Raw genomic sequence first — 22,412 nt, 5'->3', positions numbered from 1 at the left:
GAGCCACCCAGGTGCCCCAATGTTTGGGATTTTAAAAGTTTATCTCATTCCTAAACTTCCAGGTGGGACTACATAGGAGGGAGGCTGGGCAGGAATGTCAGCATCTCGAGGACACCCAGTGACACCGACCAAGCCAATCTGTTTCCCCATTTATGAAATGAGAGAGGTGAGCCACATGGTCTCAGAGACGCCATCAATGCCAACAGCTGCCAGATGTTTGTCCCCCTAGGCAAGGTTTTTTTCTCCCCAAGAGTGAGCTGGCGCTCAGAGCTCCCCAGGGCCGGGATATGCATCCATCAGCTGCCGGAGGTGAGAGGCCGCCTTGTCCAGCTTCGACAAGTCCAACTGGAGGGAAGAAAGCTAGACAAGAAGAGCAGCAGGTGAGGATCCAGATATTAGGGCCACACCCTCCAGCCCACGTGCCTACAGGGAGTCAGTCCTCCAGCCTCACCCTCTGCTGCCTCTTAGTGTCCGCCTCTCCCTCTGATGGGGTCCAGGCCATGAGGCCATCAAGCTGCTTCTGCAACTTGTGTCTTCGGGCAGCTAGCAGAGACAGATGGGCCTGGGGGTCCACCAGGCCCTGCGGGAGAACAGCGAGGGTTCAGGTTTCTCTCTGCACCACCCGCAGCTCTGCTTCACCTGCAGCCTGTCCAATACCTCTGTCCACCCCATTCTCAGGAGCTCTCCTCACTTTTACGGAACCTGCCCCTTGCCCTCCTCCCAACATCCTTTCGATCCCTCCCTTCCTCCTCCAATCTCCTCTGGGCACCTGCAGCTCCATGTACACCTGAGTGGTGTCACTGAGTGGGGCCTGGGCCCAGCCGGAAGGCGCCGCAACACCTGGGGGTAAGAGGCCCATGACCCCACAGCGGCCCAGGGTGCCCAGGGGCTCCAGGAAGGCCTCAAAGAGGCCCTGCTCTCCAGGCTCTGAGCTCTGCAGCAGCACTGAGGAAGAAAGGGAAACTGTCAGGGTCAAACCACAAGATCCTGCTTCCCTGCCCATCCTGCACCTCCTAACTCTGGACTCTGCCCTCCAGGCTCCCCCATGCTCCTCTGCCAGCCCCCTCTTTCTGCAGGACGTAGGGACCCAGAACCCAGCTCACCTCGGGGCCGGGCCTTGGTGAGCTGGTATGTGGCTCGGAAAGCCCTCAGTGCCTGCACAGCCTCCTGGACCCGGGAGAAGTGCTGCTCCAGCTCTGGCTGGCGCCAGTGCTCCTGCAGATGAAGACCCAGAGCTGACAAGCAGGCTCCTGGGACACAGCAGCAACTCTCCTGGCTCTGTCCCACACCTGCACAACCCAGTCTGCTTAGGGCAACAGAATCTGTCCTCCCCACCACACACAGAATTCACCACCTCAAGCAAAACCTGGGGCACTGCCTATGCAAGTCTCAGTTGACGGCTGTGGTTGATGTCTGTTAACTGTTCTCATCAAAGGTGAACGACCAGAAGTAAGTTAGAACTTAAACTCTATTACTCAAAACTCACAGAACCAAATAAGCATAAGAAAATTTACATAGTTAAACTTTAAATCACTTGGGGGTGAGTTTATGGCCTTTACCCTTCTGATATTATTAAAGCTTAAAACCACAGATATTTGGGGGCCATCCTAGGACTAACATCTAATCCTCATCATAACCGTGGCTAAAGATGGGGAACTGAGGCACGGTCACACAGTAGTGTGGTCCTGCTCTTGCCCACTGGGCTAAGACTGCCCCCGCCACAGCCCTGCAGGAACAACTCATCCTCCTAAAGACTCTAAAGTAGACCTGAGACCCCACAGCACCACACCCTTCGAGAAGACTGCTCCCCACCCCTTCACCCATGGTCCCGTTCCCATGGGACTCACCAGGCTGTGGGCAGTGGGATAGGGAGCAACACAGATGCTAGGGGCAGAGCTGCCGCCAGGCCTGGGGGGCAGCCTCTGCCAGAGCTCTTCAGCCAGAAAGGGCATGATTGGGGCGAGGAGGCGGAGACCGACATCAGCACAGGAGAACAGGACCTGAAGGGGGTCTCGGGGATGGGGCGAGTGCGACAGCACTGGCTTTATAGCCTCCTAGGGAAGAAGCCATAGGGTCGGGGGCAGGCCAAAGCCACAACCACATCCTTTTCCCACACATCTGCTGCCCTGCCCATGGAAAATGCTGTGGGTAAACACAGGTAGGAGCACACAGCATCTTGGACACCACTGGTTGTCCCAGAACACACTTTGGAGCAAATGAAAAGTAGAAATCTATGGCCAGGATTCTCAGGGGTGGGAAGGGGGATAAAATTGTCAGCGTGGTTTGCATAGTTTTGAAAGCAAAGCACTGAGGTTTTTGCCTATCAGAAAGACAGAGGGGTGCCTGGGTGTCTCAGTGTCTCATCTGCCTTCAGCTCAGGTCACTATCCTGGAGTGCAACAGCATGGAGTCCCTCATAGAGGCCTGCATCGGGCTCCTTGCTCGGCCGGAAGTCTGCTTCTCCCTCTCTCTCTGACACTCCCTTTGCTCATGCTCTCTCCTTCACTCTCTCCCTCAAATAAATAATAAAAAATCCTTTAAAAAAATGATTCTGTAAATATTTAACATTTAAAAAAAATAAAGAGTTCTCTGCCAGGGAACCCGATCTCAAGGGGAACAGGAAGCAGGTATGCAGGGCGGAATGAAACTCCGTGGCCCCAGTCTGACTTACCAAGTAGACATCACAGAGGTTGTGGAGCCAGAAGTGGTGTAGGGCATGGGTGATAAGTGAGAGCTCTCGAGCAAGGAAGCCTCGCTCACACTCCTGGGCAGTATGGGCAAGACGGCTCAGGATCCAGGCGTCCATGGGGGACGAGGGGGACAGCTGCAGGCAGAAGGGGGCTTCAGGACGGGATAACTGACTCCCATCTCCTTTCCCTCCAAACCCCATCTTCAACCCTCAGACACCTGATGATTCTGCCCTTCAAGCCTCTCTTATTCTCTTACCTCCTCTGCAGGCTGGGGTACGAATTTCTCCCCTAAGGCATTGAGGATAAAGCGCAGGGCATTCCAGATTTTGTTGCAGAAATGCCGTGAACTCAGGACCTCAGAGACAGACAGGTTCAAGTCGCCCCCTGAGAGGGAGAGGGAGCGGGGAGTGTGCACGTGGGTGGCAGTGGCACAGGGAGTCCTGGCCCACCCCTCTATTGTGGGGCCTACAGCCCTAGCCCCTCCCTCGCCCAGGCTTACCTAAGGCCCCATGGGAGCACAGGGCGAATCGCAGGGCATCTGTCCCACACTCAGGGATCCCATGAGGGAAGTCCTTTCTCTGCAATCAGAGGGAGAGGAGGTATGGCCGATGTCTACGCAGCTGCAAGGCCAGAAACCTGGGCTACGCAGGAGACCGGCAGCCATGAGCTTGAGGCTGAGAGAGGCAGACGCTGGTGACTCACTTGTGCTGCAGTCGCGATCGCCAGCTCTGTGGAGTCCAAGTTCCCATCCCTCAGCTTTGCCTGCAGCACCTGGGATGTGTAAGGACTTCAGTGGCCTTGGTCAGGGACCCTGCCCCTACAAGGCTCCCAGCCACTATCCCTTCCAGCTGGCCCCTCTCTCCTCAAGCTCCCGTCTCCCCCACAAATGCCATCCTTCACAAAACTCTTCATCCTGACCTGCAGGTCCACCCCATGGATGATGTCTCGTGGGTCCAACACATTCCCCAGGGACTTGCTCATCTTCCGGCCCTGCCTGTCCCGAACCATGGAATGAAGGAGCACCTGGGGGCATGGAGGGAGTCAGCAGAGGAGCTGGGGGAGCCTTTCCCTGGAGGTGATTTCCCTGGAAGATGCCTCTGTGCATCAGGGGTTAGAGGAGTTAGTAAATCAGGAAAAAGGAATTGGGACCACAGACAACAGCATAATTGGGGTTAGAAGAGAGAACAAGATTTAAGGAAAACTGGGGGGTCAAAGAGAGGGGCTGGGCACTGAAGGGCCATTACCTTGCTGAAGGGGAGCTGCCCTGTGAGCTGGGTCCCCAACATGACCATGCGGCCCACCCAGAACAACAGAAGGTCACTGCCCGTTTCCAAAAGTGACAGGGGGTAGAAACGAGCGAGGTCTGGGGTCTAGAGAAAAAGAGAAGCAATGAGAAGCCAAGCTCTGTGCCTATAGCTCTCCTCAAGGTTTTTGGGGGAGCAAGGTCTTTACTTCATCATCCCCACCTTCACTCTCTTCCTCACAACCCGCCTCACCTCTTGGGGCCAACCCAGGGCAGCAAAGGGGAAAAGAGCTGAAGAGAACCATGTGTCCAGGACATCAGGATCTGGGAAACAGAACAGGGAATGGGGGCAGATGGAACCTCAAACCCACTGCTGTGCATCTTTCCAGCCCAATGCCCTCCATCCCTGTACCTGTCCCCCTCAACAGACACCATTATCAGGCCCTCTGCCTCATTCTCAACTTTCCCAACACCACCTCCTCCACCTCAGGATCTGCTCCCCAACAGCCCAGCCTCCCACCCCTGCCCTCCACAACCCAGACACTCACCCCTCTGCAGGGTCAGCTCTGCTCCTGGTTTCCCTGTCAGTTCTGCAGCTATTTTTCTGGCCTCGGCCTCTGTCCGCCCAACCACCCAACAGTCTCCTTTATCACCCTACAGTAAAAGTTAAGCGGTGGAGAGAGTGAGGAAGAGTAACACCCACCAGGTGTGAAAGAAACATCACTGAGTTTCACATTCTCCCATGTGATCTAGGAACAGCTGGCTCCCTCTGGCAGTGGGAGGAAGAAGGTCCAGCTCGGGAGCTCTGACCACATGGTGAGTGACATGACTAAGGGCATGAAGCCCAGGAAAGGCAGGGAGCCGGGACTGGCCCTGGAAGTCCTCTGACTCCTGTGCTATGGCTATTTCTCCCTCCACCATGCCCAGCCCTCCCATCCTCTTCCACCTACCAACCTTCGTGTGCCCCTCCACCACCAGGTAGGCGGGAATCTGATGGCCCCACCACAGCTGCCGGGAGACACACCAGTCCCTGTGGGAAGGACGTCAGTAACTCCTTGGCATAAGCAGGGCATTGCCCCACCCCCACCTCCACAGAGCTCCCCTCACCCTTACCCGATGTGGGAAAACCAGTGCTGCCAGTTCTTCTGGTGGAAGGATGGACTGAGCTCTAGAGCCCCTGACTCCACAGCCTGGAGAAAAAGGCCCTTAGACAGTGCTTCGCTTCCTGCACCTGTACCCTCCCGGATGGGACAAGTGGCCTCTGAGGTGGTGCTATTACTCAGAAAGGATCTCCCAAGGCTCCTGAGGAACTTCTGGGTTTGAGTGGGAGATGAGCCAGCCCCGTCCAGGCCACCCTGCCTCCATCCCACAGCTGTCCTCTCAAATGCTGGGGCCAGAGGTCTGTGGATCAGGAGGCCTCAGCCTCCCTGTTTCTTCATTCCAGTTTGCAGGGAGTTGCCGCCACCCAAGGCGCTGGCCCCTTCCGCACACTGCAGCCTCACCTGCGCAGCTCGGTCCCCCATCTCCTGGCAGCGGACAAACCACTGGCTCTTCAGTAGGTATTCAACCACATCCCCAGAACGGCTGAGAAAGAGACAGGCTAAGTGTGCTGCTCCTTGGGTTCTGTGCTTTTCCCCCAAGGGACATGGGACCCTACTACATGCCAGGCCCTCAGAACCGAGAATAGAACAGCAAATAAAACTGACACAGAGCTTCTGTTCCCTCGCAAAGGGGTACGTATAGAGCCCACCCTCTCGCCCTCGTCAGCTTTATGCACGCCCTTCCTGGAGAAGTCCTACGTAAAAAGAGTTAAAATGGGATTACCTGCAAATAGGAAGCACCATGGGGTGGCTCTGGATGCCTCGGAACAGGCCCCGCTCCCTCAACGCAGACATAATCTTCTCTCGGGCCACAAATCGGTGAAGACCCTGGGGAGATGATGGCAACAATAAAGGGTAAAGGTTGCTAAAAAAATAAGAACGAGAGAGAAGGGAGGAGGTGAGAAAAGGCAGAGAGTGCCCCCAAAGAATGGGGTGACACTGAGGCCAGTACCACCTGCAGCCAGTCCCCGCAGAGGGAGGTCATGGTCCCATCCTCTGCAATGACACTCAGGGGGCTCAAGCTGTGCCGGGCCCCCAGCTCAGCATCAGCAGGGCTATGTGCCGGAGTCACCTTCACTGCCCCTGGGAGAGGAGAACCACCGTGAGCACTGACCCCTCACCTTTTCCAGCGGTTCTGTCATTGCCCACGCCCCCATCCCTCCCTTCTCTTCTCGGTCTATGCCTCCTTCTCGTCTCATTATCCACTGAGACTACCCTCCCCTCCTTTCCTCTTCCTGGTGCTCCCCACTCCTCCAGAATCCCCAGCCTATTTGCCTTTCTGTGACCTCCACCTACCTGTGCCCACATGTGGCTGAACAGCAGAGTCTGTGATGAGGGGGAGAAGCTGCCCAGTCAAGGGGTGACGAAGCTGTCGTCCATGCAAATGCTGAAAGGAAGGGAGCGAGATCAAGGACAGGCACGCATGTGGAGTGCAAAGGTCTGGGCTGAGCGTGAGAACCCTGGGAATAATAGGGTGAAAACCAGAAGGTAAAGAGCTAGAGCAGTGGTCAGTAAACTTTTTCTTATGGGGCCAGGGTGTATTTAAGCCTTTACAGGCCAAGAGGCAAATTCAGTCTCTGCACAATTACTCTGCTCTGCCACTGCAGCAGTGAGGTCATGATACCCAGTTGCAGATAATGTGTAAACAGGCAAGTGCATATCATACAAAAACAGGCAATGGGATGGATTTGGCCCATGGGCCATAATTTATCAACCAATGAGCTAGAAAAAAAACAGAACATCAAGAAAAGAAAGGCATATAGTCAGAGACGCTGGAGAGCTGACACGAGAAAAATCTTAGGAAGATGAAACTGAAGGAAAGAAGGAGCTACCATCAAAAAAGGACAGGAAAAGCAAGCTATGAGGGAGACAAGCGAGTGGCAGAGAGTACACTGTGTGTTACCATGTATCGAGAGTCGTCAGGATGAACAGCCACAGCCACATCTCCAGGCAATGTCTCTGGCCTTGTGGTTCCCACTACAACCTCTGCATCTGAAGACAAAAGTCAAGCACTCAACACTGGTCATTGCCATGGCCCCTCACTCCCATAACTGGAGCCAGAAGAACCAGAAAAGGGAGGAGGCGAGAACCTGTCAAGGTTGAGCAGGGCCCCAGGAGCAACTAGAGAAAATTAGGAGCCGGGGGTTTCCATGTAAGCTGATGACCAGAAGCCTGGAAGGCTGTCTGGTGCTAAGGAATTTCTCAAAAATGTGCATGGGAGAAACAGGTAGATCATGAATAAAAGCAACCAGAATCCTTACATGGTGCCCAGAAAACACTGAGAGTTCTCGAGACCCTAATCACAAATGCTGTGCTTTCTCTGGGGCAAGCACCAGCCCTTCCTTGGGAAACATCCTCCGTCTATGCCAGCTAATCCTTCTTTGCTTTCTCTGAATTCTTCCAAGCACTTACTGTTCAAATCACACTTCAGAATTGATTTTTTGTCTCTTTCAGGGTAGCAGCCTCCTGTAAAATGATGCTAAGCTTCCGACAGGCAAGTACCACGTGCACTTTTCTCACGTGACACAGAATACCCAGAATAAATGCCCACCAGAATGCAAATACTACCCAAGGTTCCTTATGTGCCTCCCACCAGGCCATGTGGGAAATGGGTTTGTGGGTTCCTTCCCATCAACCCAACACATGCGCAAGAAAGCAGAGATAAGCAGGCAACCTTTCTGAGGATTACCCTCACCAGGCTCTCCATCCACAGGGAAGGCCACAGAAACGAGGAGGCCAAAAGACACAGGGCTGGGGCAGCCAGGCAGTCGAAGCTCCGTGCGGCCAGGAAGCGGCCGGCTCTCCACCTAGAGGAATCCAAGCAGCAGGGCTGGAGAGCAGCCTTTCTGCAGGCTTCCCATCTTCACTCCCCCACCTGCCCTGGGCTCCTTGCAGCCCATCTAAAGACACTCCAAGGATTCAGGAGCCACCTCTCCCCCTCAATTCAGTCACAGTTACAGAAACATTCACCGAGCACTTACACTGTGCGCCAGTATCATGCTGAACACCTTCCATGAATTCTCATTTAATTCTCACGACGCCCTCCTGACACAGGCATTTCCATCAGCCCTAACTGACTGGGGAAACTGAGGGTGACAGAGGCTAACGCCCTGCCAGAGTTCCCATGGCTGGTAGGTGGCAGGACTCAGTGAATCCTGGCCATCTGGCTGTGGAGTCTGAGCTTTTTTTGCCCACCTAGGAGCTCTCCCAACCTGCCCTCCTCCTCTGCCTCACCTCAATATCCGAGATGGCTGATCTTAAAGCGCAGGACCAGTTGACAAGCTGCTGGCCCCGGTACAACAAGCCTGCCTCGTAGAGTCGCACAAAAGCTTCAGTCACGGCGACCGAGGAGCCCTAGGAAATGACCTCAGCATCTCTATCCAACAGCCCCTTCTTAGCCCATCACCCCACTCAGGGACCCAGGCATTCACTCCCTACTACTACCCCCAACACACACAGCATCCTGCCTGCCCACACCTGTCTCTAGACACTGCCTCAATACCCACAGGGAGCAAGGCATGGAGCACTCACAGCATCCATAGTGAAGCACTCTCGGTCCCAGTCCAGGGAGGCCCCCAGAGCTTGGAGCTGCTCACTGATCTCTCCACCTTTCCTGTGCCCAGACAGATTTTGGTCAGCAAACTTGTCCTGAGCACCAACTATGTACCAGGCCCAATGATACTACCGGCAATGCCGAGTATTAGAGTATGGCATTAATCTAGCCTCTAGAAGCCAATGGAGACAGACACACAAACTCAGCAGGGAACTTCTGTGGCATTAAAATAAGTGTAAAGGTATGGGCGCCTGGTTGGCTCAGTTGGTGGAGCACGTGATTCTGGATCTCGAGGCAATGAGTTCAAGCCCCACACTGGGTGTAGAGTATACTTAAAACAAAACATAAAGTTCTATGGTAACAGAGGAGGGGGCAGCTAATTTGGGAAAAACCAAAAGAAGCTTTATAGAGAAAGTGGTACGTGGTAACAGACCTGTAAGAATGAGGGTAATTTCAAGCAAATGGAGAGGAGAAATAGGTAAGTAGAAGAGATGGTGAAAGGTAAGGAAACATGGGATAAGTAGACAAAAATTATACATACATGTCCACACCCACAAATATGTGCATTTAAAAAAATATTATATATATATATATATATATATATATATATATATATATATATATATAAAATACAGACACACAGACAGCTTGGAGACCCTGCTGAAAGCTAAAGGAACCCAGAGTTCCCCTCTCCAAGGAAGGTTAGGGCTGAATGGGAAGAGCCCATCGAGTCAGGGAGAACGGCTGGGAAGCAGGGCCCAAGCCTGCCACCTCGGCCCCTCCACCTCCACCCATCATACTCACTCCTCCTTCCACTTCCACACCTCCCTAAGGAATTCTTCCCGGCTCAGCTCGTGTCTCCTCACTCCTCTCTCCTTCCACAGTTGCTTCTCCACCACAGCCTGCAGTAAGATTAGGAGGCAAATGAACAGAGAATCAGATCACTTTGGGAAAACTCTCCTCCACCCAACAAAAGGGCAAAGTGGCAAAATGCATACTTGTGTAGCAATTCCTGCATGATCTGAGCCAGGAACCCACAGCACCTGATCCCCACACATCCGGTGCCTACAAAACAAACACCCTCAAGTGAACCCCTGAGCTTGCATGTTTATTCTCAATGCTTCCACACTACCTCACTTCCTCCTTCCCCTCCAGGAAAGCAAGCATCCCCAACCCCTCTCACCAGCGCACCAGAGCATCCTGTATGGCCACCGTCAGTGCATGCCCGATATGTAGGGAGCCAGTGACATTGGGAGGTGGGATACACATGGAGAAGGTCTCCCCTGTAGCCTGAGGCAGCTTGGTCTATAAAGTGGAAAAGTCAAAGAGCAAGAGATGACTGGGTATTACGTGGGGGAATAGCACCCTCTGGTGTCCCCAAGGCGGAAAGAACTGCAGGAAAGATAAACCAGCAAGTAACAGGAAAGGGAAAAACCTGCCAAGAAAACCCTTTGGACACCAGGGGTGAAGACAAGCTCTCCCATTTATTGGGCAGGCTGGCTGTAAGCTCTAGACTCTGAGGCTCAGTTGTGCCCACCCAAACTCAATGGCCATTCTGTCCTGGGGACCATTTAGTATCCCTCCCTTCCAGGTACTAACCTGATACTCTGGTTTGAAGAAGCCCTCTCGCACCCACCAAGAGTACCAGGCAGCCTCAACATATTGAGGGCTGTATGCAGGAGGCAGAAGCCGGGAGACATCTGCAGCAGCAGAGGAGAGATCCACTAAGTCCTGAACTTTGTTCCTGGGCTGCATTTCAGCAGCCCAAGTGGGCAACAAACATGTGAGTGAATAGGCCTTCAAGTTCCCTAATTACCTTTCTTTTTACCCGGTTCCGTGGGGATTTCATACAACACTACCTCCTTGGGAGTCCAGGCCTTACTGGATTCTGCAGGTGACTGGAAAGAATGACCAAAAACCGGGGGGTGGGGAAATACAATTTCCAGCCCAGGCATCTGAATCCAACCAGTCTCTTCCAGCCCCGTCCAAAGTTTTCTCAAAGAACCAAGGACAAGCTGATCCCTAACCTTGTTCTTTCGGGCTATCCCAGCCTCCAGCGCCGCCTGCTTCTCTCGCTGGCGCTTCTGTTTGGCTTCATGGTTCTTTCGGGAGATGGAGGATCCATGGGGCTTTGAGTGGGTAGAGAGGGCACGGAACCTGGGGAGGCCCTCTAAGGGCCTCAGCCCCCAGACTGGTGATCGAAAATAGCCCAAAGGCAAATGAGGCATCAGGAGTGCTTGAAAAGGGCCAAGATCTGTTCCAGATAGAGCACATTAAGAGATGTGGCTGCGTGGGTCACACCCTCTTCCTTATTCCCTGCCTGCCTTCTACTAGCACTGGTCTTTTTTCTTTCTACCCCCTCCCACAACGCTTTCTAGTGAGGGCCAGAGGGCATGGTGTCGGGAGTCTGCCGTCCTCAACCTCTGCATCGGCGACTGTGGCTGACCGCCAACACACAGACGGGGAAAGGACTCAGGCATTCTGGGAGACAGTCGACCTCAGGGCGCCCGAGAGCGAAACCCGCAAGGAGTCTCGCGCTACCCCTGGGCCCACTCCGCCCGGCCCTCCCGGCCCGTAGCACCGCTTCACCGCGTGGATCCCGGCGGCGGCGCCTCCCACCCCTCCGGAGGGAGCTCCGACGCGCGCTCACCGGGCTAGCCCGCCGCTATGCCACGGCGCCCCGCGGCCCCAGGCGCCAAGGGAAGCAGCGACTACGACCCCGGAAAGTGACCCGCGAGCCGCACGGCGCAGGAAGGCGGGGCCCTGCCCCGGGCATGCGCGGTAGCCGGCTCGACCCCATTCGCTGCCCTCCCGTCCAATGGCTGCCGGCGCCGCAAGAAGCGGGCCCTCCAAGGAGAGAGGAAGCCTCGCGAGGAGCGGTCCGGAGCCGCGTGGCTCATTTCCACAACTTTATTAAACAATTAATAGTCCGATGTGTAAATAAAAACACCTGAGTTCTGAGGCCGCGGCCGCCCCGCCCCACCCGGAGCCCGAGCTCTCAGGAGCTGTGCTTCTGCCGCTTCCAGAAGCGCTTGACGTCGCTGTGCCCCGCTGGGGTCACCACCATCAGCCGCTTGGCAGAGTTCTCGAACACCAGCACGCCCAACTCGCGAGCGTGGGCCAGCAGTAGTTCAAAGTCCACTTGCGACAGGAACTGGTTATACAGGACACCTGGAGTCCGCAGGGCAGGGGCAGCCGGGAGGTAGAAAGGGCAAAAAACGTGAGGCCCCTGCGGAGCAGCTTCAGGGCAGTGGTCTGGGCTTGCCAGCCACAATTTAAAAACTAAATTCTCGGGGCGCCTGGGTGGCTCAGATGGTTAAGCGTCTGCCTTTGGCTCAGGTCATGATCTCCAGGTCCTGGGATCGAGCCCCACAACAGGCTCCTAGCTCAGTGGGGAGTCTGCTTCTCCCTCTGCTTCTCCCTCTGCCTCTCCCTCTGCCTCTCCCTCTGCCTCTCCCTCTGCCCGTCTTGTGCTCTCTCTCTCTCAAATGAATAAATAAAATCTTAAAAAAAAAAAAAACAACTAAATTCTCTATGCCTGTCTGTCCTAGAGCTCATCCTAACAGTAGTGTGAGACAGCCATGTTCAGTAAGGCAATATAACACAGTAAGAAAAACCAACTAATGCTCACCACAGAGAAATTACCGTAATTATTGCTCCCAATTTCCCTCTTCTAGCTAAATCCACATTCCAGAGTTGAGACAATTTATTTACCACTGCACACTCACCCCCAAAATAAAGTGTCTTGCCAGCTTTTCTCTCCCATTTCATGCAATAAAAATATAAAATACATGAAAAGCTTTTTCAGTTCATCGAGACTAAACTGTCCTTCCCCTGGCCAGTGACCAAGAATCAACCACCGGAAGCCACTCACCCTCAGTGAACCGGAGTCTGTCCCTTTCCAGCTCCCACAGCCGAATCTGGTCTGTGATGGTGGGCGGCAGCACAGGTGTCTGTAGGGACAAGCAATGGCTGTGAAGATTCAGGAATACTGCCCCAGACAACCCCACCCCTCTACTCATTCCCCAGATTTGGCTGTCCCTTTCTCTTTCCCATCACTTCATCGCCAGGTGCCAGGAACTGTCAGCCTCCAGCAGCTTGCTACCTGTTTGAGCATCACTGGGTGCGCCCTTGTCCTTAGGAAATGGATGATCTAGGAAAACAGACAAGAATGGAATCAGGGGCTCAAGTAAGAGGGCAGGAAAGGTACCTAAACTGTCACCTAATGTCACTGGAATATCAGCTATTTAAAAATACATAGCCATATGCCTGTCATAAAGCCATCCCTGTTCAGCTGTCATCCCAAGTTGCTGTTCCCACTAGTCATGTCTGCTATTTCTTCTCTAGCACATTTGCCCTTTCGATAGTCCTGTTTTTTCTTTTTTAAAATAGCAGTAACTATTATTTTTTTAGCACTTACTGCATGACAGGCTCTGAGCCAAAGGTTTTACTGCTATTCTCTCATTGAATCCTCCCCAAACCCTGTGAGGGGAGAACTGTTATTATTTCCATTTTCCAGATGAGGAAAGTGAGGCTCAGAGAAGTGAAGCAACCAGGACATTTATGCAGCTAGGAAGGGGTTGGTGGTAGAAACACAAATCTATACCTCCCCCACTCCCGTGTTTTTTCCTGACGCTTAGAACCTTGACTTCCCTTCAAGTCTATGGTCTATGCTCAGAGACAACTCGCCACTATCTTCTCCAACAGAACCGATATCAGCCTTCTATAAGATGAGCACCCTGTACCCCATAGCTCAAGTGCAGCCTATCTTCCTGCCCCCGCCTTCCCCAAGTGGCAATACCTGCTGGGCTGTGATGCCACTGGCGATGGCCTGCTGAACACTCTCCCGGGTCACCTGTGCCACCACCATGTTGGGGAATCGATAGAGCATCTCTGAGAAGAGGGCAATGAGGGCAATCTGCAGCTCCGACTCTGGCCCAGGGATAGGAAGAGAAGATGAGAAGGCTATTCCCACACCCTGATTCCCTCAAGACCTTCAAGTATGATGAGGAATGCCAGAGAACTCTGTAAACTGCCAGGTAAACATGAACACAAACTGGCACTCCCTCCTGCTCCCTTCCCTCTCCCCACTTCCATCCTCTATCTGCTGCTTGGGGCCCTCTGTCTGGCCTCACCAGTGTAGGCATACAGTCGGTAATTAGTCTCCACGACAATGAAGCCTGGCTGATGGGCAGTACCCCCAGCTCCAGAAACACCTGATGAGAGATTAATGGCCAGCCGTGTGGGGTAGTAACGCCGAGATTTCCTCTGGAAAAGACAGAAGGGAAAGACAGAGGGCCGGCTCACTCTCAGGTGTCCCTAACCATCTTTCTGCCTGAGACACCAGACCCCTCTGATGGCAAGAGCCTCAACTCCCAATTTAACAACCCCAAGGGGCCTAAGTACTCAGTCCTGGCAACTCCCTTCTAGCTACTGCCGCCTGGGACCCCACTCTTTTTTTAGTATAGTTGACACGTAATGTAACATTAGTTTCAGGTGCATAATATAGTGATTCAGCAACTCTACACTTAGGCCACACTCATTATAAGTGTAACTACCATCTGAGACCCCACTCCTTTTTAAAGGCCAAGGCAACAGACCACCCTGCCTCTTTCCTAGAAGCCACGTATCTGGGTATGCATACCTTCCTCTGGAAAACAAGCCCAAACTCACGTAGATGTTGTAGGAAATTCAACAAAGAATCACTCATACCTTCCACGGAATAATCCTGGGGAAGAGAAGTGGTTGAATGGAATCAAAACATCCCGTTCTCCCCCTTCCCAAACTCATACACTCATTCCCTCTTTTCCCGTCTATGCTTTATTCATTCTTATCTTTCACGCTTTTGCCCATAACCTGATTTCCCCTTATCATCTCTCTACCCACCAACTTGCCCACTTAAGTCCCCAGCTCCATCCCCCTGCTTACCTTGCCCAGAGTAGAGAAACTGAGCTGGAAGAGGAAGGAGAGAATCTCCACTAGGTCCATGCCCCGACTCTAAGGAGGAATGCGCAGAGACAAAGGGGCAGAGATGGAAGGGAGAAAATGAGGGATCAGGGAACAGTCTGCAAGGTAGTCTCTCAGTGGGTCCTGAGAAGATCAGAGCATGTCAGCAAATAGCCTCCTCACCTGGGCTGTCTGCAGATACTGCAACATAAAGTACCACAGCTGGGCAGGGGTGTCCAGCAACAGGAACTGGAAGCCAGCTGAGGTAATGCAGGGCGGCTCTCCAGGTTCAGTGCTAGAGACACAGACAAGGACAATGGCAGAGATATGCCGCGAGAGGCCACCATCCCCACTTGTCCTCTCACATTTTTTTTTGTTTGTTTGTTTCTCTCTGGCCATACTCCACTCAGCAATCCTTTCTCATAACTGCCTGCACGCCTAGCCCACCCCAGATACTCAGTTTAGCAGGGATCTGATGTACCTCTGGTTTCCTCACCTCTTCATGAGCCCAGCCTGGCTGAGGAGCTGAGCCAAGTCCTGGCTGACAGCTGCACTGGGGGAGCCCACCATGAAGTGTAGGACCACCTGAGGAACAGAAGTAGATAGAGAGAACAATGCCTCTAAGGGCCACGAGACATAGGAGCACAAGCAGAGACACAGAGTCCCAAGTCCTCACCTCCCATCGCTCCTCGGCATACTTGTCAAGTGAGGGAACATCCCGGGCGTGCTTGTCAGGACCCAGCTGACTTGTGTCATCAGACCAGGCCTTGCCCCTATGCCAGAATGGACCAAGAGTAAGGAACCCTGCCTGTGTTCCCTGCCTGATCCTCTGTCCTCTTTCCCCCTTCATCTCTATGGGCTATGAGTGGGAGACATTCCTTTCCTACATCATGCAGCTACATCTCATCCAAATTATTCCTAAAGGAGCTCCCAAAGGTAAAGCCCACAAGGTTCCAGAGAGGCCCTTAGGGGCTCCCCCCCACCAGCAGTTTAAATACTAGTTCCCCTGGCCTAGCTTAGGAAGATGGAAGTGACATACCCACCCAGAAGGGCAATGCGGAGGTTTTGGCGGAAGATGGGGTTGAGGATCAGGCCCTGGAGACCACCAGGGAGCAGCTGGGTGTGCCAGATCCGGAGACCACTCAGCAGCCCTGTGCTTTCCTCTTGAGCTCTGAAACAGAAGCAGGGGTGTGTGGAGAACAAAAAGCAGGAGGCCCATAAAGGCCTCCATGTCTGCCTTTTCTGAACTGGTTTTCCCTTGAAACACCGTTTCACATAGCAAAAACAATGCCTTCTTAAGGCAAATCTTTACGGCAATGCCTTACCAGAACCATGTTGCAGACATCACAACTTTCCAAAAGGAAAAATAAAGTACACAGAATTTCCCAAACTTATTTAAATACAAGTTTTGGGGTGTATCCATTAACATTTCCTGGAAGTGTTCCAAGGAACACTTGGAATAGCTAGTTGTTGAGAAATCCGTATCTGGTTGAGCAAGCAACAGAGACTCACTTGCTGAATTCCTTCTTCACCCACAGGGCTACGGCAGCTTGTGGCAAAGGCTGCTCCAGAAAGAGCATCCGCATCACCCAGTTCTTAGCCAAAGAGGGGAGCTCCCTGGAAGGGGGTACAGGTAAAATGTTAATATCAGAAACTGCCTCATCTGCATCTCTGCCCTCAACAACCTCTCAAACATCTCATCCCACCCCCCACACCTTTACCAGTCTTGCTGCTCCCACTAGCTCCATCTGTTTTCGCCTAACACATTTCAGTCTTCCAGCCCCCCAGGGCTAAGCTTCAACTCATGATAACTTATTCCAGTCTGAAGGCCCCATTACACTTCTTCAACATGGTCCCTGCAATGAAGTGGGTCCTTACCTGAAGACAGCCAAACAGGTGGCAGGATGCCCATACAATCGATCTAATACGCCAGGGCTCAGGCCCCCTAGAAATTCCTGCAGATTCCTGCATTGTAGGTGTACTCGGTTCAGTCCACCCCTTGAGGGGGTGCTCTCCATCACCTGAGAGATGCCAGTTAGAAATGCACCCCCACAATCCATGCCAGTATCATCCCTCACCTCATTCCTATTCCAGATCCGCTGGCCCCCATCGTAACCCATCCTTTCTAAGATTTCCTCTTCCTTGTCACTCATCTCCTTTCCTTTCTCCCAGACCTGACCAACCTCCACTTCTCTCTTGCCTCCACGCCCCACTTCTGGCCTCAACTCCAGTCTTCTCTCAATTTCCAAACTGGAGAATTGTTAATTGTCCCATATTAGAAAAATCATTTTTTTATTTCACTGTCTTGTCTTATTTTTACCTAAGCAGTTGCAAGGAAACTTGTTTAAGCCCAATCCCCTCTCCGTTGCCCTCTCCTGGTCAGATCAGCCCATGAGCTCCAAATCTGTCAGTCCTTCCCATCTGTTTCTTGGGCCCACAGGTCCTACCGGGCACAACAATGAACTACCTTTCTCCTCCTTGTCTCCCAAATCTAAGTCCACCTCTCCTCTTTGCACCGCAAACTTCACCCCATTCACCCTGATCGACATGTCAGGTCTCCTAACTTCTCTCCTACTTCCCTCCTTCCCTCGCCTCTCACCCAACTCTCATACCTCCCCCATCCCCTCTCTCTCGGGCCCCCCCACCAACACTCCGTGTCGCTCCCCCCTCGTGCACCCGGAGTTTCAAGTCGTCGCTTAATCGGAGCTAAACTCTCGCCTTGGCTCCCGGGAATAGGAGAATGGACGATGGAAAATGAGAGAAAAAGATGGGGAGAAGGACAAACAACTAGACAGGGGTCCAGAGTAGAGGATTCAGGAGAGAAGGAAAGGAGGGGAAGGAGTGGAAAAGTAGGGAAGCTAAGAATAGGCGTTGCACTCATTCGCCCGCCGCGGGGCATTCTGGGAATTAGAGTCTTGTCTCGGCTCGCCCCGGAGTGGGCTGAAGCGCGTCTGACTACAACTCCCAAAAGGCACCGCGAGGAAGCCGGACGGGAGGGAGGCTGGCCTTTAATTGAGAGAGCCGGAGACATCCGAGGCCGTACCACTTGGTTCCGCGTCGCTTCCCGCTCACGCAGTTAACAGCAAGTCCGACCGACCTGGGCGAGAGGCGGGACCCCGAGGGCTTCCTGGCGGAGGCGGGGATATGGCTCCTAGGTGAGACTCTCCTAGAGACACACGAAACTGAGCTCTTTGAGCTCTTTGGCCCTCATGGAGTACAGCACTCTATAGAGCGTTCTTGCGAGGTAAGAGCACCTCACTGGGCGCGTGTGTACTCAGTGTTAATTTTACCACGTCCACCATGCTCCCACCACCCCGTTTCTTTAATACGACTTTCAAAGAAACCAGTTGTTGGGTCTGATTTGATTCATGAGGCTACTGCGGGGAAAGGGAAGGGAACGTCTTAAGCCAAAGCCAGAACTACAAGTATCCCCAAGTTCCTATAAAGCAAGGTTTATTATTCCCACTTTACAGACTAGAAGACCGAAGCCCAGTGAGATTAGGAAATTTGCCCACAATCGTTCATCTGGAAAAACCTGAGGCTGGGATTTGAAGTACATATGAGGGAACACGGACCAAAATGGCAAGAACTGTGTAAGACCCTGTTATGCTCACTCGTGCTTGTTTTGTTTTTCTGTTTCTTTAACAGTCCTGCATAAAATCCTCAAGAATGACACAAAACTAACAAAGCGTTTTTACGGTTAACCTTAAGTAAAATAAGAGACAAATTAGTCTGGAAGAAATATTTAACAAAACAGACAATACAGAGAGCTTTTACAAAGCAGTAAGAAGAAGAACAGAGTAGAAAGACTGTAGAAAGAGGGACTCCTGGATAGCTCAGTAGGTTAAGCATCTGCCTTTGGCTCAGATCATGATCCCAGGGTCCTGGCATTGAGTCCCACATGGGGCTCCCTGCTCAGCAGGAAGCCTGCTTCTCCCTCTGCCTGCTGTTCCCTCTGCTTGTGCTCTCTCTCTGACAAATAAATAAATAAAATCGTTAAAAAAAAAAAAAAGACTGTAGAAAGATGTAACAGTGGTGCCTGGGTGGCTCAGTGGGTTAAAGCCTCTGCCTTTGGCTCAGGTCATGATCCCAGGGTTCTGGATCGAGCCCCACATTGGGCTCTCTGCTCGGCGGGGAGCCTGCTTCCTCCTCTCTCTCTCTCTGCCTGCCTCTCTGCCTACTTGTGATCTCTGTCAAATAAATAAATAAAATCTTTTAAAAAAATAAATAATAAAAAAAGAAAGATGTAACAGGCAATAAACAGAAAAAATATGAATTGTTTATAACCAAATGAAAAAGCTCTCATCTTTACCAGTAATTAAGGAAAAGCAAATTAAAGAAACAATATAATATCTGATTAGAAAAAAAAATTAGGGATTGACAACCTCGTTGTTACCGCACAGGAGCATACAGTACTTATAATACTTCTGTTGAAAGTCGACTTCAGTCACACCTTTTAAAGGGGGCTTTGGCGGTATGTCCAGTTATTTGAATGTGACTGCCGTTTGACCTACCAACTCCACCTTTAGAAATGTATCATACTGAAGTTCTCCCACACGGATACAGAGATAGACATGCAAAGATATTTACTGAAGTGTGTCTGTTAGGGGCGCCTGGGTGGCTCAGTGGGTTAAGCCTCTGCCTTTGGCTCAGGTCATGATCTCAGGGTCCTGGGATCAAGCCCTGTGTCAGGCTCTCTGCTCTGCAGGGAGTCTGCTGCCCACACTCTCTCTCTGCCTGCTTCTCTGACTATTTGTGATCTCTCTCTGTCAAATAAGTAAAATCTTAAAAAAAAGAAGTGTGTCTGTTATTGTATTGTGAAAACAATGGAAACTGCCTGAATGTCCCAAAATGTGGGTCATCACAACAATGTAGAATACTGGCAACACTTAGAAAGGACACCATATGCATAGTGGCCAAACTATGTACTACCTATCATGAGGGGGAGAAAAGCAGATTACAAAATGGCTTGCCTAGTTCAGTGCCTTCTTTGTAAGAAGCTTTTTATGGGTGTGTAAAACTGAAATAGGTCATGTGCTTCATTTTGACAGGTGCAAACCAGCAGAAGCCGGGCGGACAAGGTGACAGTTCTCTATAGCATAGAGAAAACTCTTTAAGGCTACCCTGCCCAGAATAGGAGCCACTATAGCCACCTGTGGCTATTTAAATTTAAATTAACTAAAATTTTAACTTCAGTTCCTCAGCCACATTAGCCCCATTTCAAGTAGTCAATAGTCACATGTGACTAGTGGCTACCTATTGGGTAGTGCAGCTATAGACCGTTTCTGTGATCACAGATTCTCTTGGAGAGTCCTGCCTGAAGGGATGCAGTGAATGGGGGCAATTTGTCTGATGTCAGGAACTGAGTACAGGCTGTTTCTAGAGCTGGATCATCAGCCTGGGATCCTGGGAGCTTCCCCAAATAGGATTATCCAAACTGTGATGGAGAGTTCATAACCTCCTCCCCTCAGGCAGCATCCTGGAGAGAAAGAACAGAGAGCCCAGAGCCTACTGGCTGCTTCTGACCAGCTTTGCAGTTTCCTGGCTGTGTGGCCTTGAGCAAGTTGCTTAAAACAAGTTTTTAGGCACGTGGGTGGCTCAGTTGGGCCTTCAGTTCTGGTCATGATCTCAGGGTGCTGGGATTGAGTCCTGCATGGGCTCTCTGCTCAGCGGGGAGTCTGCCTCTCCCTCTGCCCCTCCCTCTCAACTAGTCGTGCACGTGCACACTGGTGCTTGCACTCACTCTCGCTTTTGCAAAAATAAAAATAAAATCCTTTCCAAAAAACAATTTTCTTTTCTGGGAAATGGCAATAACATTAACTATTTCATATGTTGTATTAAATAAGATATAATATGTAATAAGTATTGTCCTGGCATGTAATAGGTGCTCAGTAAATAATATTGTTATTCATTATTTTCTTTAAAAAGTAAAATCACACCTATAGTAAGTACTACAAAGAAGAAAGTCCTGTGCCTGAAAGCAGCAAGAGGGGATTTGATCTGGTTGCCAAGTGGGGGAAGATTGCTGAAGGACAAGCAGGACTTAACAAGGCAAAGACAGCAGGGAGGGGAACAAGACTCTGCAAAGGCCATGGCAGGAGGGACTGTGGGCGGTTGCAGGAACTGGAACTAGGCCAGTGGTGTATAAAGGACAGTGGGGGAGGATGCTGAAGAATGAGGTGGGCAAACTTGGTCAGAAGATTTTGTTCTTTATTCTAAGGTTAACAGGAAGCCATTAAAGGATTTGAAATAAAGTAGCAGGGTCAGATTTATGTTTGGCGGCAGCAGAAAACAAACCAAAGAGCAGGAATAGACTCTGGGAAACTACTGCAGTAGTCTGGGCAAGATGGAGGTAGCATGTGCCAGGATGGTGATGGAGATGAAGAGAAATGACAAATTTAAGGGAAATCTGGGAAGCAAGATCAGCAGACCTTCTTGATAGGTTGGCCTTGGAAGGGGAGAAGAGGGGAGAAGAGGCATCAGGGATGATCCCCAAGGTTTTGGCATGTGAAGCTGAATGGATGATGCTGCCATTCACTGACTTCGGGACCCCATGGAGGAGCAGGTTTGAATATTCTGAGACAAGTTCAAATGAATTCCAGGTGATTGCATATGTCTAGAGCTTTGGGAGTTCTCAGCTCACAGCCATGGCATCTGTTGTTCACCATTCTGGGTCCTGGCCTCTAAACTCCTGACCCATCAACGTGTCTTAAAACATAGATCACGGGACACCTGGGTGGCCCAGTCGGTTAAGTGACTACTTTCGGCTCAGGTCACGATCCCAAGGTCCTGGGATGGAGCCCCACATCAGGTTCCCTGTTCAGCAGAAGAGTCTGCTTCTCCCCTTATCCAGTTGGCTCATTTGGTGAATATCATCAACCAAGACCCCAGGGTCTTTATTTCACACGAACTTCCATCAAGATAAGTTTGCCTTTTCCACTACTTGCAAGTGATTTTTTTTTCCAACCTATTTAAAACTCAATGCTCTGTTGGTGGTTGTGGCTCATCCTTCCAGACCTCTGAAATAATTTAAGCTCTTGATTCTGGTTCCCACACAAATAGCTCACACCTATTGGCTCACCTGTGCATCTCATCAGCCAAATCCAAAGATTCTCTGCCTGGGACTTCCAGACCCTTGAAGGGGGGTCCTAGAATTAGGGCCCCAAAAATGTACACCTCTGTTTTTATTAACCTCTAACAAATTTAGCATTTCCTGCAAGTATGAATATAAGCAAAACCCCTGGTAGTATTAGCAGGACCCGGGACTTGTCACTGAGACACCACAGCTCTTTTCATATCCCACTACTTTTGTAGAAATCTTGGAGTATTGAGTACCTTTTATGCTTATTACTATTTGGAGAATGTTAGTAGTTATTACACCTCCTGCTAGATATTGTTATTAAATATATTTAAAAAACACATAGGTTACCATGTGAAAGGTTTTTTTTTTAACATTTTAGGAAACTCTTTCAATTGATTTCTTCTATGATCATATATGAGATATACGCATTTGTGTGTGCACACGTGTGTGTGTGTGTATGTGTAACGCATTTTAAAACAATTCTGAGGAGGAATCAGTAGACCGCTCTAGTCTGCCAAAGGGACCCATGGGTCAAACGAGGGTAAGCCATCAGGCCTAATTCAGCCCCCTCTAAGCCTCCTGCAGAGCTCCCACTGGAGTTTACAAAGTTCATACATTCATATAGGACCTGAGATCCCCACAGGCAAGAGCCTGGCTTATAGACAGAACACTGTGCTGGGCAAGATACAATAGGAAATGGAGTGGGGAGGAGAAGAAAGGAGAAGGAAGGAAATGGAAATGAGTTGGGAACAGACACAGGAAGCAGATTTTACCAAAACCGCAAGAAATCCACTCACACC

The 22,412-nt window shown here is 51.3% G+C and overlaps 2 protein-coding genes across 9 annotated transcripts; both read right to left on the bottom strand.

The window, feature by feature from the left end:
- LOC111152184 (valyl-tRNA synthetase 2, mitochondrial) lies at positions 1–11,570 on the bottom strand. 7 transcript variants are annotated; one of them, XM_022510566.1, is made up of 30 exons: positions 11,536–11,570; positions 10,613–10,839; positions 10,402–10,483; positions 10,185–10,285; positions 9,769–9,890; positions 9,584–9,650; positions 9,390–9,487; positions 8,564–8,645; positions 8,267–8,386; positions 7,728–7,839; positions 6,936–7,024; positions 6,329–6,419; positions 5,988–6,115; positions 5,757–5,860; positions 5,435–5,516; positions 5,046–5,122; positions 4,887–4,962; positions 4,481–4,586; positions 4,186–4,256; positions 3,934–4,059; positions 3,608–3,712; positions 3,392–3,460; positions 3,189–3,267; positions 2,946–3,073; positions 2,671–2,823; positions 1,848–2,054; positions 1,104–1,215; positions 770–945; positions 452–580; positions 1–360 (listed from the first exon to the last, which is right to left on the bottom strand). In XM_022510566.1, exons 2-30 carry the CDS (start codon positions 10,811–10,813, stop codon positions 265–267), a joined length of 3,189 nt encoding a protein of 1,062 aa, XP_022366274.1. In that variant the 5' UTR covers positions 10,814–10,839; positions 11,536–11,570; the 3' UTR covers positions 1–264. The 7 variants fall into 7 exon arrangements, with proteins under 7 accessions (XP_022366274.1, XP_022366273.1, XP_022366268.1 ...); XM_022510565.1 differs by having other exon boundaries at positions 7,722–7,839; positions 10,402–10,839; XM_022510560.1 differs by lacking the exon at positions 11,536–11,570 and adding an exon at positions 11,236–11,316 and having other exon boundaries at positions 7,722–7,839; positions 10,402–10,839.
- Positions 11,482–17,409, bottom strand: LOC111152186 (general transcription factor IIH subunit 4). 2 transcript variants are annotated; one of them, XM_022510569.1, is made up of 14 exons: positions 17,208–17,409; positions 16,410–16,552; positions 16,044–16,148; positions 15,571–15,702; positions 15,208–15,304; positions 15,028–15,116; positions 14,715–14,826; positions 14,514–14,582; positions 14,230–14,313; positions 13,721–13,853; positions 13,387–13,517; positions 12,691–12,738; positions 12,460–12,538; positions 11,482–11,756 (listed from the first exon to the last, which is right to left on the bottom strand). In XM_022510569.1, exons 2-14 carry the CDS (start codon positions 16,547–16,549, stop codon positions 11,584–11,586), a joined length of 1,392 nt encoding a protein of 463 aa, XP_022366277.1. In that variant the 5' UTR covers positions 16,550–16,552; positions 17,208–17,409; the 3' UTR covers positions 11,482–11,583. The 2 variants fall into 2 exon arrangements, with proteins under 2 accessions (XP_022366277.1, XP_022366276.1); XM_022510568.1 differs by lacking the exon at positions 17,208–17,409 and having other exon boundaries at positions 16,410–17,180.
- Positions 17,410–22,412: the final 5,003 nt, after the last annotated feature.

Source organism: Enhydra lutris, unplaced genomic scaffold (assembly GCF_002288905.1).
Source record: "Enhydra lutris kenyoni isolate GAN:26980312 unplaced genomic scaffold, ASM228890v2 scaffoldscaffold28, whole genome shotgun sequence".
Lineage (NCBI taxonomy): Eukaryota > Metazoa > Chordata > Mammalia > Carnivora > Mustelidae > Enhydra > Enhydra lutris.
The sequence above is the reverse complement of the archived record's forward strand: the minus strand, read 5'-3'. Positions and strand labels throughout refer to the sequence as shown.